The following is a 16737-nucleotide window of genomic DNA, read 5'->3' as shown; positions in this document are numbered from 1 at the left end:
TTTTTACACAGGAAATTTTGTTTCTGTGTCATTCTCTTCAGAGACCCATAATGTTTATATTTCTCCATCGGATCTATGTAAGGTCTTGTTTATGGAGGTGTTGTTTTTTTATTTTTTCCATTGTTTCTACATGTGACTTCACCGTACTGACAAATAATACAACAGTTGATATAGTCATCATTTTTACATTAAAAAATGAATTTTGTATAGGTAAAATGACTTTTATGACTTATATACTATACTATAATATACTATAAAGAAATATAGGATAAAGGAGTGGTAGGCCGGCACAGCATGAAGACCGTCATGTAGGTACGATGCAAAAATTCTTCTTTATTAATAAAACGTCACATAACACGGGAAACAAGCAGGTTAACGCGTTTCGACGGATACCGTCATCAGGTTATGATTAAGACGGTATCCGTCGAAACGCGTTAACCTGCTTGTTTCCCGTGTTATGTGACGTTTTATTAATAAAGAAGAATTTTTGCATCGTACCTACGTGACGGTCTTCATGCTGTGCCGGTCTACCACTCCTTTATCCTGCATGTGCTATACGGCTATAGATTAGTCTCTCCGTGCACCAGAAGACGACCACCGAAAGTGTACAGCTCTGATGATCCTAAGGTTGGGTGAGCCGGCTTTTTTTCACTTTCTCCTACGCTGTAGTGAAGGTGTCATATGTTTATGTATAAAGAAATATAGATTTTTTTATAGTATATATTTTATATACTTCTATATTGCAGTATATTAGCCATTTAGACACCTCATCTGAATGGGAGGTCTAATATGTTTACCTACATGGCAGAATCGGACGTTTGGGTGCCATAGAAATTATCTGCAAATTGCAATCGAATTGTGAGGGTCCGACAGGATGTCAGAAGTAGCCCCCTCACTCCCAACACATTTAGATTCTGCAATCAGCATTGGAAGTGGGATCTTAGGGTGAAGACACACGTGGCGTTTTTGGCCCGTTTTTTGGCCGTTTTTAGTAGAGCGTTTTCAGATCAAAAAAACGATCTGCGTTTTTGACAGATTTGACCAATTATCTTAATTCATACTGGTCAAAAAGCATGCGTTTTCTTCCGATCTGAAAACGCTCTACTAAAAACGGCCCAAAAACGGCCTAAAAACGCCACGTGTGTCTTCACCCTTATGGGTTTACTAGAGTTAATTAGATCTCACTTCAATTTGGACCGTTACAGCAGGTGACCGGCTGTCACTAAACAGCCAAACAACAGCTCTGTGACGTGTGCAATCCTTAGAGATCCGTGCAATACTTAGGTTAGGTGGATGGAGAAATATGGCAGCCTAATCATAGGCTCTCTAAACCCATTTTGTCGGTCACTAAAAAGCAATGGCACATTAGTTTGTTTTCCTGGACAAAAATAAATTGAAAATTAAGAATTAATTAGCTATCCTTAGACTTTATTCAGGCGGGCTGTGCTTGCCCAGGTCGCGCACACGGCCCGGGAGGAGGAGTTAGTGCTCCTCACTCCTCCCCTCTCTATAGAAAGCCGTTCTCTGACTAGGTGCCCTAGACTTCTATGGGGGCTGTGGTCTGGCCACAGCCAGACCACAGCCCACATAACGGCCATGTGCATAAGCCCTTAGAATAATGGCCACAGCAAATCAGGTTTTTTTGTGTCTCTAACATGGCCCCATTGACTTACATGGGAAATACTGCTACCTATATGATATGCCTTATTTCTCACTGCACTGTGAACAGGCCGTGAGACTTCAATGCAAAAGATAGAACATGTTCTATTTTTTTTTCATGTTTTTTGGCAGGGTCTATCTAAAGAAATCTATCAGGCCGCGGTCACACGTACCGCTAGGCGTCCGTTCATAACGCGATGCTAGCGCACAGGGGGTGGTCCTCGGCCCAAACGCATGTGATTGATAAGCCGCTCACATGCGTTTCTCTGGAAACGCATGTACGTTCGGCCCGAGGACCGCCCCCTGTGCGCTAGCGTCGCGTTATGAACGGACGCCTAGTGGTACGTGTGACCGCGGCCTTTGAACACAGAAAAAACAGGCCACATGCAGGGGACAATAATACCATATGTTTTTGCCCACCATATTTTTCTGTGGATACAGCTTGATTATGGTGGCATCGGGGTTACATAGAATTGACACACAGTCCACTTTTGTTAAAGACTTCAGAATACAAGTAATTACTTGATTGCAAACTAAATAACCAATAAAAAGAGCTCTCCCATCATAAGCCAGTGATATCACATTCATTGGCCACATGGCCTGTTTTTAAGTAATTTCGGATATAGAGCCCAAAGCCGCTTTGTAAGCACCCATGTGAATGCTGTGGCCTGAGGGTGCTGGGTCCCAAACTGTTCTGATATTGCTATTTATTCCCAAAAAGGCTCAGAAACTAATATATGTACTTAGTGGTAATCTAAAATACACCGAGATAAGGACAATATCAAACACTGGGTTATTTTTTTGTACCCTCTCCATCTCAGTACTAGAAACACAAAACTTAAAAGTTGCTCAAAATAAAATAAACCAAAATCATTTTGAAACCATTCACTTAGAGAGGATTCAATCTGCCTATAAATCCTTTAGGTCATAGTCATATAGATATAAGCTGCTGGTCTAGCACCTCATGACTTCCGTAATGCTGACTTCCTGACCCTCACCCGCTGTGCTGTCTCATTAACCCCTTCTTCACATACTATTTTTAAGATTTTGCCCAAAATTTAAGGAAACCGCTTCTTTGCACCTACTAAAGACCACTGCAGCCAGACTCAACCATGATCCTTTGTATCCACAGTAGACACCTACCCCATCCAAACATGCACAGCGCATCTGAAAATTACCCAGCGGCATACACCTCCAATGTGGCACAATGACCCCTCCCTTGCCACCTGTCTAGTTTCCGGTTATGATAATCTCTACAAAGGAAGTGATATTGTGATATTAAACACATAACAACCCAAAATATAGAAAGAGGATGATTAGGAGGGCGGTGTACATCTCCGACTTAGAATACATAACATAACTACTCGATGTGGGTTTCCCCCTTTTCTTTTGTTAAATAATTTTGGTAAAACATGAATACTGACCCCCTACTGCTTAAAAATCAATACAAAGTCATACAAACAGAATATAGGTCTACTAACTTATCAAACGGTACAGATTGACATGTGGCGTGGTAAACACGACTAAAAACATTTGATACTTTTTTTTATCCTCCTAACATACATACAGGACTTATAGGCCATGGTTAATGATATAGCAGAGCCGAATTGGTAACCTGATATACTAGGCTTGGCTGAAGTCCTATGTAAAGCAGCAGTTGAAACATTGTGATATCATGATGACAAACATGTCATAAAAACTCAGCACTGGCAACAAACTTTGCAAATACAATGAATAAAAAGGAATACGGACACATCTAGGAGTGTAACGACACCAGAGCCCTGGCACACAATGCAGTGACATGCCATCTACCCCCAGCCCATTACCTCTGCATCCTGCTCCTCAGTCGGTGTGTGGGGCATTATGTAGACAAGTGACACTCGCTCACACAGTGCCACCAATGCCGCCCTTCAGCCCCGCACAGGATGACATGGTGTCACACACACACTGAGTGACGGTCCCTCCCTGCATTTCCTGTGGATGTACAGAGCGGCAGATACTCTTGTGAGGCTGAAGTTTAAGAGCCCAGATCTGTGCCGCTATCAATAGACTCCATACACAGGGGAGAGGAGTCTTTGTGGGGGATACTGGATGCTGTGCCGTCACAACTTCTCATCGGATATGTTTCTGAAAGACTCGCTAGCTATGTCTGCTTCACAGATGTTTGGCATAAAAAATGTTCAAACAATTATGTTAAAGAGACGTACAATAGATATGCAATAGATATAAGGCTAAAAAGATAAATAGATGGATAGCTAGATATATAAATTTACTCCAAGAAATAGAAATATAGATCTAGATCTAGATATAGTAATAGATAGATAAATAGATAGATATAGATGATAGATAAATATATGATAGAAAGATAGATAGATAGATAGATAGATAGATAGATAGATAGATAGATAGATAGATAGATAATAGATAGATAATAGATAGATATCACATGGAGAAATAGCCATGGGACCGTCATGCCCGCGCCTATACACTGCCTATAGCCTGTGCCTGGCGTAATAATGCACTGCTGACATAGGGCATTGTAACTGCCCACCCTGATTAAGCCGGAGTGGGGACAACGTCTTACACCCAAAAGAATATTAAATATTAGATAGACAGATAATAAACATAATAACAGATACATTGACAGATGATGAAGATATATATATATATATATATATATATATATATATATATATATATATATATCATACAAATAAAGATGTTTAGGTCTGTGCCGAATATTACGGGTTTGGTTCACCGTTTGGGCTCTCTCCCACTCATAATACCTGGCAATCGTCGCTGGCACCGTTAATGGGTTTAACCCTTTAAATGCCACTGGCATGCATGCTGGCATCTAAATTAATGCCAGTGGCATTTAATAGGTTAGCAACCGCAATCGGTGGCAGCAGCGATGATGGAAGGTAAGCGTTGCCTAGTTCAAGTTCGGGAATCAGATTGGGTTCGCTCATCCCCAATGATAAATAGATACAATATAAAAAGATAGATATGAGATAGATGTAGATAAATATAATGATTGATATACACTCACCGGCCACTTTATTTGGTACAACTGTCCAACTGCTCGTTAATACTTAATTTCTAATCAGCCAATCACATGGCGGCAACTCAGTGCATTTAGGCATGTAGACATGGTCAAGACAATCTCCTGCAGTTCAAACCGAGCATCAGTATGGGGAAGAAAGGTGATTTGATGCCTTTGAACGTGGCATGGTTGTTGGTGCCAGAAGAGCTGGTCTGAGTATTTCAGAAACTGCTGATCTACTGGGATTTTCACGCACAACCATCTCTAGGGTTTACAGAGAATGGTCTGAAAAAGAAAAAACATCCAGTGAGCGGCAGTTCTGTGGGCGGAAATGCCTTGTTGATGCCAGAGGTCAGAGGAGAATGGGCAGACTGGTTCGAGCTGATAGAAAGGCAACAGTGACTCAAATCACCACCCGTTACAACCAAGGTAGGCAGAAGACCATCTCTGAACGCACAGTACGTCGAACTTTGAGGCAGATGGGCTACAGCAGCAGAAGACCACACCGGGTGCCACTCCTTTCAGCTAAGAACAGGAAACTGAGGCTACAATTTGCACAAGCTCATCGAAATTGGACAGTAGAAGATTGGAAAAACGTTGCCTGGTCTGATGAGTCTCGATTTCTGCTGCGACATTCGGATGGTAGGGTCAGAATTTGGCGTCAACAACATGAAAGCATGGATCCATCCTGCCTTGTATCAACGGTTCAGTCTGGTGGTGGTGGTGTCATGGTGTGGGGAATATTTTCTTGGCACTCTTTGGGCCCCTTGGTGCCAATTGAGCATCGTTGCAACGCCACAGCCTACCTGAGTATTGTTGCTGACCATGTCCATCCCTTTATGACCACAATGTACCCTGTAACATCTGATGGCTACTTTCAGCAGGATAATGCGCCATGTCATAAAGCTGGAATCATCTCAGACTGGTTTCTTGAACATGACAATGAGTTCACTGTACTCAAATGGCCTCCACAGTCACCAGATCTCAATCCAATAGAGCATCTTTGGGATGTGGTGGAACGGGAGATTCGCATCATGGATGTGCAGCCGACAAATCTGCGGCAACTGTGTGATGCCATCATGTCAATATGGACCAAAATCTCTGAGGAGCTTCCAGCACCTTGTTGAATCTATGCCACGAAGAACTGAGGCAGTTCTGAAGGCAAAAGGGGGTCCAACCCGTTACTAGCATGGTGTACCTAATAAAGTGGCAGGTAAGTGTATAATGAACCAAATAACTATTGGGGGAGATTCATCAGATACTAGGTTGAAAATTTTGGTGTAGGCACATTTTTGCACATTATTTGTGACTTCTGGTGACTTTTCCACAAAGCATGAATGCTGGGTTTAGTGGGAGATGGTGTGAGCTGCCGGGGTCCGATAGGATTGTTAATATACCATACTGATTCTTTTCAGAATCTGTTAAGAAACTGCTATTTCGATATAACTAAATCATTAGTTTCCCTACAGGTAGGTTGACCTCCTCATATTGTAACATTTCTGTACTTGGGGTCCAGTGATACATTGCACCTTCCTTCTTCGTCCTGACCCCTCTGTTCATGGTTGTGTCCTCAGCTGCCCTGTATTCTGCATCCTTCTGCAGGATCCCGGGAGAGCATTTATTTATACATGTATCTGGGTGAGTAATGATTCATCTCCATGCAAACAGATCTGCTGTTATTGTATCAAGGGACCTCATGTTAATACTTTAATTTGGTTTAATAGCAAAAATGAACTTTCAGGCTTCACAATATCTTCAGAACTGTGAGAGATGTTCTCTACTTATGTTGATGAGATCATTTGTAAATTTTCAGAAGTATCAGCTCGGGGTATGGGTCACAGCCCACACTATGGGGCACATTTACTTACCCAGTCCTGTCGCGATCCCCGATCCGGACTGTCCGACGAGGATGAAGTATGGCATGATTCACCAAGATCTTCCCCGCTGAGGTCCGCCGGAGTTCACCCTCTTCTTCCCGGTGTATGTGAGTGCATGTCTTGCGACACAATTTGACATGTTAAATCCAGCGCGTTGTCCGAATCCGTTGTATCATCCGACGGCCACACCCCCCGATTTGTGTTGTGTGAAAGCCGATGCGCCAAAATCCGTGCAACACAATCCCCGACGTTCTCCAAAAATGGCGGAAAACCCGACGGAAATGCGGCCGCGGGACCTTAGTAAATAAGCCCTTATAACTACAAGGTGACCTCAGACACCTAAATCCCTAACATTAGAGTAGATCATTTAGCATCAATCACTTTAGCATAATCTAGAGTATCTAGTCCTAGCAAGCAGGTTGTCCAGCTGCTCCAGGATGTCAAGAAGATTTGATGTAACCCCAAAAGCATGACTGATATCTGATCAGGACAGGAAGGGTGGGCACTACTAAAGCCATACAGAATTACCTTCACGGGATACTAGTGTGCTTGTTTTGGCTAAGCTGCCAAAATCAGTCTTCTTGAAGGTGCCTTGAGGGTCTGACGTCTTGAAGTGGGACTTGTGCTCACACCCCAGCATTGTACAGCTTGGCTGGCATTCAATAAAAACAACAGGATTGTCAGGAATGTCACTGGCATGACCTTCAGAGATGAGAGCAAGTTCACAATGAGCACTTATGAGAGCAGTCAGAGCTCTCTCAGGTAAGGGAATTAAATATCTTTTCTAGAATTCCCTCTTTTATATTAAATCTCCTCCAACTTCATGTAAAAATGTGAGAAGAGCCATATTATCCTTAGATGAGTCAAGTTTAGATTCCCCTATATTCTGTTCTATAGTATCTAGGGCAGATGTATCTTAATTCTTGTAATCTGTGGGCCAGCGTCAGGCTCAGAGGTTGTGGATCCTCGGAACCACTGCAGACGATGACACAAGCCACTACCTGGGACCGGAGTGGTAACAGATTTTCACCAGAGCAAAGCGGGTTGGACTTGCTGTGGCGTGGTACCACCAAGTCGTTCCACAGGCGTGACTTGTCCGCAGTGGCAGCCAAGGTTGAGGTACAGAAACGGCAGGCAATCTCATAGTCAAAGACAGGCAGGAGGTCAGGACGGGCAGCACAGGATTGGAGTCGGAGATGTAGCAACAGGTCAGGGCAGGCAGCAAAGGAACGAAGTCAGAAATGGAACCGGGGTCACAATGGAAATTCTCCGAAACAGCACAAGGCATAAACACAGCTTTCTCTAGGGCTCTAGGCACAAAGATCCGGCAGAGAAGACAGGAAGGGGCTGGAATTTATTAGGGAAGGCAGCTGGCCACACGCCAATTATCGGCACGTTGGCCCTTTAAAGATACAGAGCTGGCGCGCGTGCGCCCTAGGAGACAGGAGCGTGAACGCCGCACCTTGGACATCGTGGTGATCACCGCTGGAGACAGGACGGGTGAGTTAGCAAACGCTAGGGCACCCGGAGGTACACAGGTGCGCCTGTGCACGGTGGGTACACGTCGGCGCTGCTCACCCCTCTCTATAGTGCTATACAGCACGCGGCACCGTATTCCGGGGAAAGATAGGACACGTCCCATCTTTCTCCCGGCTACTGAACAGTACTGGTCCCGTACGGCGCCATGCGCCCATTGCTGTCTATGGGGGACGTATATACGGCCCTCGTACAGCCATGTGAACGTAGCTTTAGATAAATTGGGCTTTTTATTTATTGTTCAAATTTTTCTGCAATTTACAAATTTACCGATACAAAATAATTGCCTACACTTGGGGACTGGAGTGTATCTGTTTTGTGACTCTTTAGGCGGAAATCAGTGATAAATCATGCGCCAACAGAGGAAGTTCAAAGATGAACTGGGTGCAAAGCAGAAAAACCAGTGCGCCACGAGTTTCGGAGAACACATGAAATGTAAAAAAAATGTGCAAAAAATGCAAAAGGAAAAAAGAAAACGAAAAAAAATTATACATCTGACCCATGAAGTTATATTAAAGATAAAAATTTTAATCTTTCAGATCACATCGTGGTTCTGCGATTCACACAGGCAAAATATGGCTCTTCACTGCTCATTTCGATATGACTTTAGAGAAGATATTTTATAGCTAAAAAGGTGAGATTTCAGATAAAAGAGGGAATTCTAGAAAGGACATTTCACCCCCTACCTTAGGGGGCTAGTGGTTTTATGGGGTAAAATCTGCTGACAGGTTCCCTTTAATCTATTTACATACACGCATGCTCCTACTGACTCTTGACAACCAGGGATGTCCCTATTAGCTCCTTTTCCTGCCAGTAGCATTGTTATCACACTAATAAACTGAGATCAACACTTGAAAACATATTCCCTTATTAATTGGTTTAGTGCTTTATGGATACCATAGTGGTGCTCCTACATCCAGGACCTCTGATTATCAGCCACAATAGAAGAAGCGGCTGCAATAAAATAGGTCTGTAGATGTACAGGTCCTTGGTTGTCTGTGTCCGCCCCTGGTTGTCAGACCTTTTGCAGTGGGCTCTAGTTTTCTGCCAGTTTAGGACTAACCCCATCACCATATGGATAAAGGATGTGGGCCGTTCTTGCATGACAGTGGCTCTAATATCCTCCAAACCAGAATCGAGTCGAAAACTTTGGGAGCACCGCCTAGTGGCACCACAAAATGTATAGGACAGACTCTCCTTTACCCAGGGTAAAAATTGCATTTGTATACAGAATGTGGGCACTATATAGAATCGGTATCAGACTTTTTTTAACCCCATAAGGGTATATTTAATTTTGTTACTTATAAAAACATACAATAATGCATATAAATGACCAAAGGAATACTATTCAATATGATATATTTCAGAAAGATGTTATAAAGAATAGTCTCTTAGCAGTGATGGAATTTCCGTCCTTGGAGATCTTTTCGCTTTTCACCAAGAATTAAAAACTAGATGATTCCAACACTTGTCGTTTCAGGTGAAATGACAAGCATTGGGATCATCTAGTTTGGGCGGCATGGAGAAGAAACCTTTGGACAAAGTATCAGCGCTCCAGACGGCGTTCCAAACGCCATTTTGCAACACAGAACGGGAGCGATCAGAGCAAAAAATGCTGTCCTGAGGAGATCAGGCCCCCTTGGCATTCGACAGTGGATACACAGCTGCGCTGTTGAATTTTCTGGATGCCAGTGACTATAAACTTGTTTAAATAACTTCCTCTCAGACAAATTGCTCCATATCCTCTACTAATAGTAACAGTAGCTGGAGGTCCAGACGGGCGACATGGATCGTAGCCATTATTTCTTTACATCTCCTTAACAACTGATAGTAAATGGTATAAACTGTGCAGACAGATACTTCACACAACAACTAACAATCTCAGGAGAACGTTGTTAGTGGTGGGAACATTACAAGCCGTGATGTGAACTCAGTATCTGGTATCACGCCAGAACACTGCCCTTCATCACATACAAGAAAGGAACACAGCTTATTCTAATGTACGTGCGCGGTATTACCACAACCCCGGGGCATGGGGGTGCTGTCTTGTGGTTGTGCTGGACCCTGACCTCTTCTTTGCACCATATATTCAATCACTTGCACACTCCTGCCGCTTGCATCTCAAATAATTTCCAGAATCCGTCCATTTCTTTCAATTGAAACCTCTAAACCCTTAATTGTCACTCTCATCCAGTCCCGCCTCATGTACTATAACTCCCTACTATTTGATCTTCTTATAACAATTCCATCTATTCTTGATGCAGCAGCCAGGCTCGTCTTTCAGTCCAGACGCTACACGGATGCCTCCAGGCTGTTCCCGTCACTACACTGGTTCGCTGTCTTCTCATGAATACGGGTCAAACCAATCACCCTCATCCACAAAGCTCTGCACAGTGATGCACCTTTCTGCCTCTATTCCCTAAACTCGGTCTATCGCCAAACCCATCCTCTTCAATATTCCATTGATCTTAGATTATTCTCTTCTCCACCAACATATCCAGGACTTTTCCAGAGCTGCACCATTTCTCTGGAATACTCTATCCTGGACTATCAGAGTAATACTGATAATAAAAAAGTAATAAAAACTTTAAGAGTCCCCTTAAAACCCATCTTTTTAGAGTTCAAGTCTTTCTTCTATAACAAACCCTGTGTACTCCACCCTGCAATAACTACATATGTTATCTAGTTATTCTGATCACCTATAAGATGACAAGCAGGGTGGTCATTCCTATTGTATCATATGTCCTATTTTGTTTGTATATGTTCTCCATGATCTGTAGAGCGCTATGGAATATGATGGCGCTATTAAAATAAAGATTTATTATTATCATGGTTTCATTTTACTGCATCTGCATGTATGGGATGATGTATATAATGACATTACAGTACAGGGATGATGTATATAATGACATCACAGTACAGGGATGATGTATATAATGACATCACAGTACAGGGATGATGTATATAATGACATCCCAGCACAGGGATGATGTATGTAATGACATCACAGTACAGGGATGATGTATATAATGACACCACAGTACAGGGATGATGTATATAATGACATGACAGCACAGGGATGATGTATATAATGACATCACAGCACAGGGATGATGTATATAATGACATCACAGTACAGGGATTATGTACATAATGACATCACAGCACAGAGATGATGTATATAATTACATCACAGTACAGGGATGATGTATATAAGGACATCACAGTACAGGGATGATGTATATAATGACATCACAGCACAGGGATGATGTATATAATGACAACAGTACAGGGATGATGTATGTAATGACATCACAGTACAGGGATGATGTACATAATGACATCACAGCACAGGGATGATGTATATAATTACATCACAGTACAGGGTGATGTATATAATGACATCACAGCACAGGGATGATGTATATAATGACATCACAGTACAGGGATGATGTATATAATGACACCACAGTACAGGGATGATGTATATAATGACATCACAGCACAGGGATGATGTATATAATGACATCACAGTACAGGGATGATGTATATAATGACATCACAGTACAGGGATGATGTATATAATGACATCACAGTACAGGGATGATGTATATAATGACACCACAGTACAGGGATGATGTATATAATGACATCACAGCACAGGGTGATGTATATAATGACATCACAGCACAGGGATGATGTATATAATGACATCACAGTACAGGGATGATGTATATAATGACATCACAGCACTGGATTGATGTTTATAACATGGCAAAGGGAGAATTGCCATAATGATATTGTATACTGTATTGGGTATTAAAGGATAAGGTTAAAGGGCACAACATATTTTCTAGCCTGGCAATGTACTTGTGCCCCATGTCATTGTCAGTACATGGTTACATAATACCGGAATACATAGTGGAGTCAGAGTAAAGAAATAATTGGCTAATAACAGCTCAGCTTTATTACAGAACCCTTCCTAATGTGTGATCAGACGACTTGGCGGAGATAAAACACTGCATTATACAGTTACAATAGAAGTCCATAAAGACAGCATATGCACTGAGCTCCCCCTAGTGACAGCTGCTCACAAGACACATGCTCCAGGACAGGCAATGACAGAGGTGTGAATAAAGACCTAATAAGGAACACAAGAATAATAAAAATATTACCATCAGCAGAAGTACACATACTGGGGCACATTTATAGAACGGGCTGCACCAGTTTTCCAGGATGAAAACAGGAGCAAACTGCTTGCACATGTATTTATGAAGTGTCTGCACCTAAAGGGCAGTTCCGTTGCCGATTCGCACTGGGCGCCGCCACATTTATGTAAAAAGTTCAACATAATTGTGGCGCACGACCCTTTAAATTGAGTGCACCAGAAAAAAACTTTTAGGGTACATTTAGACGGCCATCTGAGGGGATGTATATGCGGCTGCATGTACGTCCCCATAGACTACAATGGTGACCCGGCGGCGGTACATGTGTGGCACCGATCCGCGCCATACACGGGGAAAAAATTGAGCATACTCTATCTTTCCCCGTGTGTGTGGCCGTGCAGCGCTTTTCTCTATGGAGGGGTCACCCGACTGTGGCCGGGCGGGCATACAGCTGTGTAAATGTACCCTTAGTTTAAGCGTGATTGGTGCATGCAGGGAGCGGCAGATTATTGAAGAACTTGCAGCGGTCTGAGGCAAAATGCACTCCGGAATGATAAATCTGGGCCAATATGCATAAAATCTACTGACAACATATGAAAACATATACAGTGATGTCACAGTACAGGGATGATACACACAGTGATGTCACAGTACAGGGAAGATAAACACAGTGATGTCACAGTACAGGGAAGATAAACACAGTGATGTCACAGTGCAGGGATAATACACACAGTGATGTCACAGAACAGGGATAATACGCACAGTGATGTCACAGTACAGAGATAATACACACAGTGATGTCACAATACAGGGATAATACACACAGTGATGTCACAGTACAGGGATAATACACACAGTGATGTCACAGTACAGGGATAATACACACAGTGATGTCACAGTACAGGGATATTACACACAGTGATGTCACAGTGCAGGGATAATACACACAGTGATGTCACAGTACAGAGATAATACACACAGTGATGTCACAGTACAGGGATAATACACACAGTGATGTCACAGTACAGGGATAATACACACAGTGATGTCACAGTATAGGGATAGCACACACAGTGATGTCACAGTACAGGGATAATACACACAGCGATGTCACAGTACAGGGATAATACACACAGCAATGTCACAGTACAGGGATAATACACACAGTGATGTCACAGTACAGGGAAGATAAACACAGTGATGTCACAGTACAGGGAAGATAAACACAGTGATGTCACAGTACAGGGATAATACACACAGTGATGTCACAGTACAGAGATAATACACACAGTGATGTCACAGTACAGGGATAATACACACAGTGATGTCACAGTACAGGGATAATACACACAGTGATGTCACAGTACAGGGATAATACACACAGTGATGTCACAGTACAGGGATAATACACACAGTGATGTCACAGTACAGGGATATTACACACAGTGATGTCACAGTGCAGGGATAATACACACAGTGATGTCACAGTACAGGGATAATACACACAGCAATGTCACAGTACAGGGATAATACACACAGTGATGTCACAGTACAGGGAAGATAAACACAGTGACGTCACAGTACAGGGAAGATAAACACAGTGATGTCACAGTACAGGGATAATACACACAGTGATGTCACAGTACAGAGATAATACACACAGTGATGTCACAGTACAGGGATAATACACACAGTGATGTCACAATACAGGGATAATACACACAGTGATGTCACAGTACAGGGATAATACACACAGTGATGTCACAGTACAGGGATAATACACACAGTGATGTCACAGTACAGGGATATTACACACAGTGATGTCACAGTGCAGGGATAATACACACAGTGATGTCACAGTACAGAGATAATACACACAGTGATGTCACAGTACAGGGATAATACACACAGTGATGTCACAGTACAGGGATAATACACACAGTGATGTCACAGTATAGGGATAGCACACACAGTGATGTCACAGTACAGGGATAATACACACAGCGATGTCACAGTACAGGGATAATACACACAGCAATGTCACAGTACAGGGATAATACACACAGTGATGTCACAGTACAGGGAAGATAAACACAGTGATGTCACAGTACAGGGAAGATAAACACAGTGATGTCACAGTACAGGGATAATACACACAGTGATGTCACAGTACAGAGATAATACACACAGTGATGTCACAGTACAGGGATAATACACACAGTGATGTCACAGTACAGGGATAATACACACAGTGATGTCACAGTACAGGGATAATAAACACAGTGATGTCACAGTACATGGAAATACACACAGTGATGTCACAGTACAGGGATAATACACACAGTGATGTCACAGTACAGAGATAATACACAGTGATGTCACAGTACAGGATAATACACACAGTGATGTCACAGTACAGGGATAATACGCACAGTGATGTCACAGTACAGAGATAATACACACAGTGATGTCACAATACAGGGATAATACACACAGTGATGTCACAGTACAGGGATAATACACACAGTGATGTCACAGTACAGGGATAATACACACAGCGATGTCACAGTACAGGGATAATACACACAGCAATGTCACAGTACAGGGAAGATAAACACAGTGATGTCACAGTACAGGGAAGATAAACACAGTGATGTCACAGTACAGGGAAGATAAACACAGTGATGTCACAGTACAGGGAAGATAAACACAGTGATGTCACAGTACAGGGATAATACACACAGTGATGTCACAGTACAGAGATAATACACACAGTGATGTCACAGTACAGGGATAATACACACAGTGATGTCACAGTACAGGGATAATACACACAGCGATGTCACAGTACAGGGAAGATAAACACAGTGATGTCACAGTACAGGGATAATACACACAGTGATGTCACAGTACAGGGATAATACGCACAGTGATGTCACAGTACAGAGATAATACACACAGTGATGTCACAATACAGGGATAATACACACAGTGATGTCACAGTACAGGGATAATACACACAGTGATGTCACAGTACAGGGATAATACACACAGCGATGTCACAGTACAGGGATAATACACACAGCGATGTCACAGTACAGGGATAATACACACAGTGATGTCACAGTACAGGGATATTACACACAGTGATGTCACAGTACAGGGAAGATAAACACAGTGATGTCACAGTACAGGGAAAATACACACAGTGATGTCACAGTACAGAGATAATACACACAGTGATGTCACAGTACAGGGATAATACACACAGTGATGTCACAGTACAGGGATAATACACACAGTGATGTCACAGTACAGGGATAATACACACAGTGATGTCACAGTACAGGGAAGATAAATACAGTGATGTCACAGTACAGGGAAGATAAACACAGTGATGTCACAGTACAGGGATAATACACACAGTGATGTCACAGCACAGGGATAATACACATAGTGATGTGACAGTACAGGGATAATACACACAGTAATGTCACAGTACAGAGATAATACACACAGTGATGTCACAGTACAGGGATAATACACACAGTGATGTCACAGTACAGAGATAATACACACAGTGATGTCACAGTACAGGGATAATACACACAGTGATGTCACAGTACAGGGATAATACGCACAGTGATGTCACAGTAAAGAGATAATACACACAGTGATGTCACAGTACAGGGATAATACGCACAGTGATGTCACAGTACAGGGATAATACGCACAGTGATGTCACAGTACAGGGATAATACACAGTGATGTCACAGTACAGGGATAATACACACAGTGATGTCACAGCACAGGGATAATACACACAGCGATGTCACAGTACAGGGATAATACACACAGCGATGTCACAGTACAGGGATAATACACACAGCGATGTCACAGTACAGGGATAATACACACAGTGATGTCACAGTACAGGGATATTACACACAGTGATGTCACAGTACAGGGAAGATAAACACAGTGATGTCACAGTACAGGGAAAATACACACAGTGATGTCACAGTACAGAGATAATACACACAGTGATGTCACAGTACAGGGATAATACACACAGCGATGTCACAGTACAGGGAAGATAAACACAGTGATGTCACAGTACAGGGATAATACACACAGTGATGTCACAGTACAGGGATAATACGCACAGTGATGTCACAGTACAGAGATAATACACACAGTGATGTCACAATACAGGGATAATACACACAGTGATGTCACAGTACAGGGATAATACACACAGTGATGTCACAGTACAGGGATAATACACACAGCGATGTCACAGTACAGGGATAATACACACAGCGATGTCACAGTACAGGGATAATACACACAGTGATGTCACAGTACAGGGATATTACACACAGTGATGTCACAGTACAGGGAAGATAAACACAGTGATGTCACAGTACAGGGAAAATACACACAGTGATGTCAC

General features: G+C 42.5%; 1 protein-coding gene across 3 annotated transcripts in view; it reads right to left on the bottom strand.

Annotated features, from left to right (window-relative positions):
• LOC140127920 (serine/threonine-protein kinase N1-like) overlaps window positions 1-16737 on the bottom strand; it is a 74850-nt gene that overhangs the window by 49461 nt on the left and 8652 nt on the right. The window contains exon 1 of one of the 3 annotated variants that reach the window (XM_072149137.1): window positions 3486-3701. The exons of the other annotated variants lie outside the window; for them this stretch is intronic. Within the exon in view, the coding sequence (XP_072005238.1) occupies window positions 3486-3521 (36 nt within the window). The 5' untranslated portion in view covers window positions 3522-3701. Of the gene's footprint in view, window positions 1-3485; window positions 3702-16737 lie in introns of those variants that run through there. 3 annotated transcript variants of the gene reach the window in all.

This window comes from Engystomops pustulosus, chromosome 4, assembly GCF_040894005.1.
Source record: "Engystomops pustulosus chromosome 4, aEngPut4.maternal, whole genome shotgun sequence".
NCBI classification, from domain to species: domain Eukaryota; kingdom Metazoa; phylum Chordata; class Amphibia; order Anura; family Leptodactylidae; genus Engystomops; species Engystomops pustulosus.
Note: the sequence above shows the minus strand (reverse complement) of the source record. Positions and strands in the feature narration are given on the sequence as shown.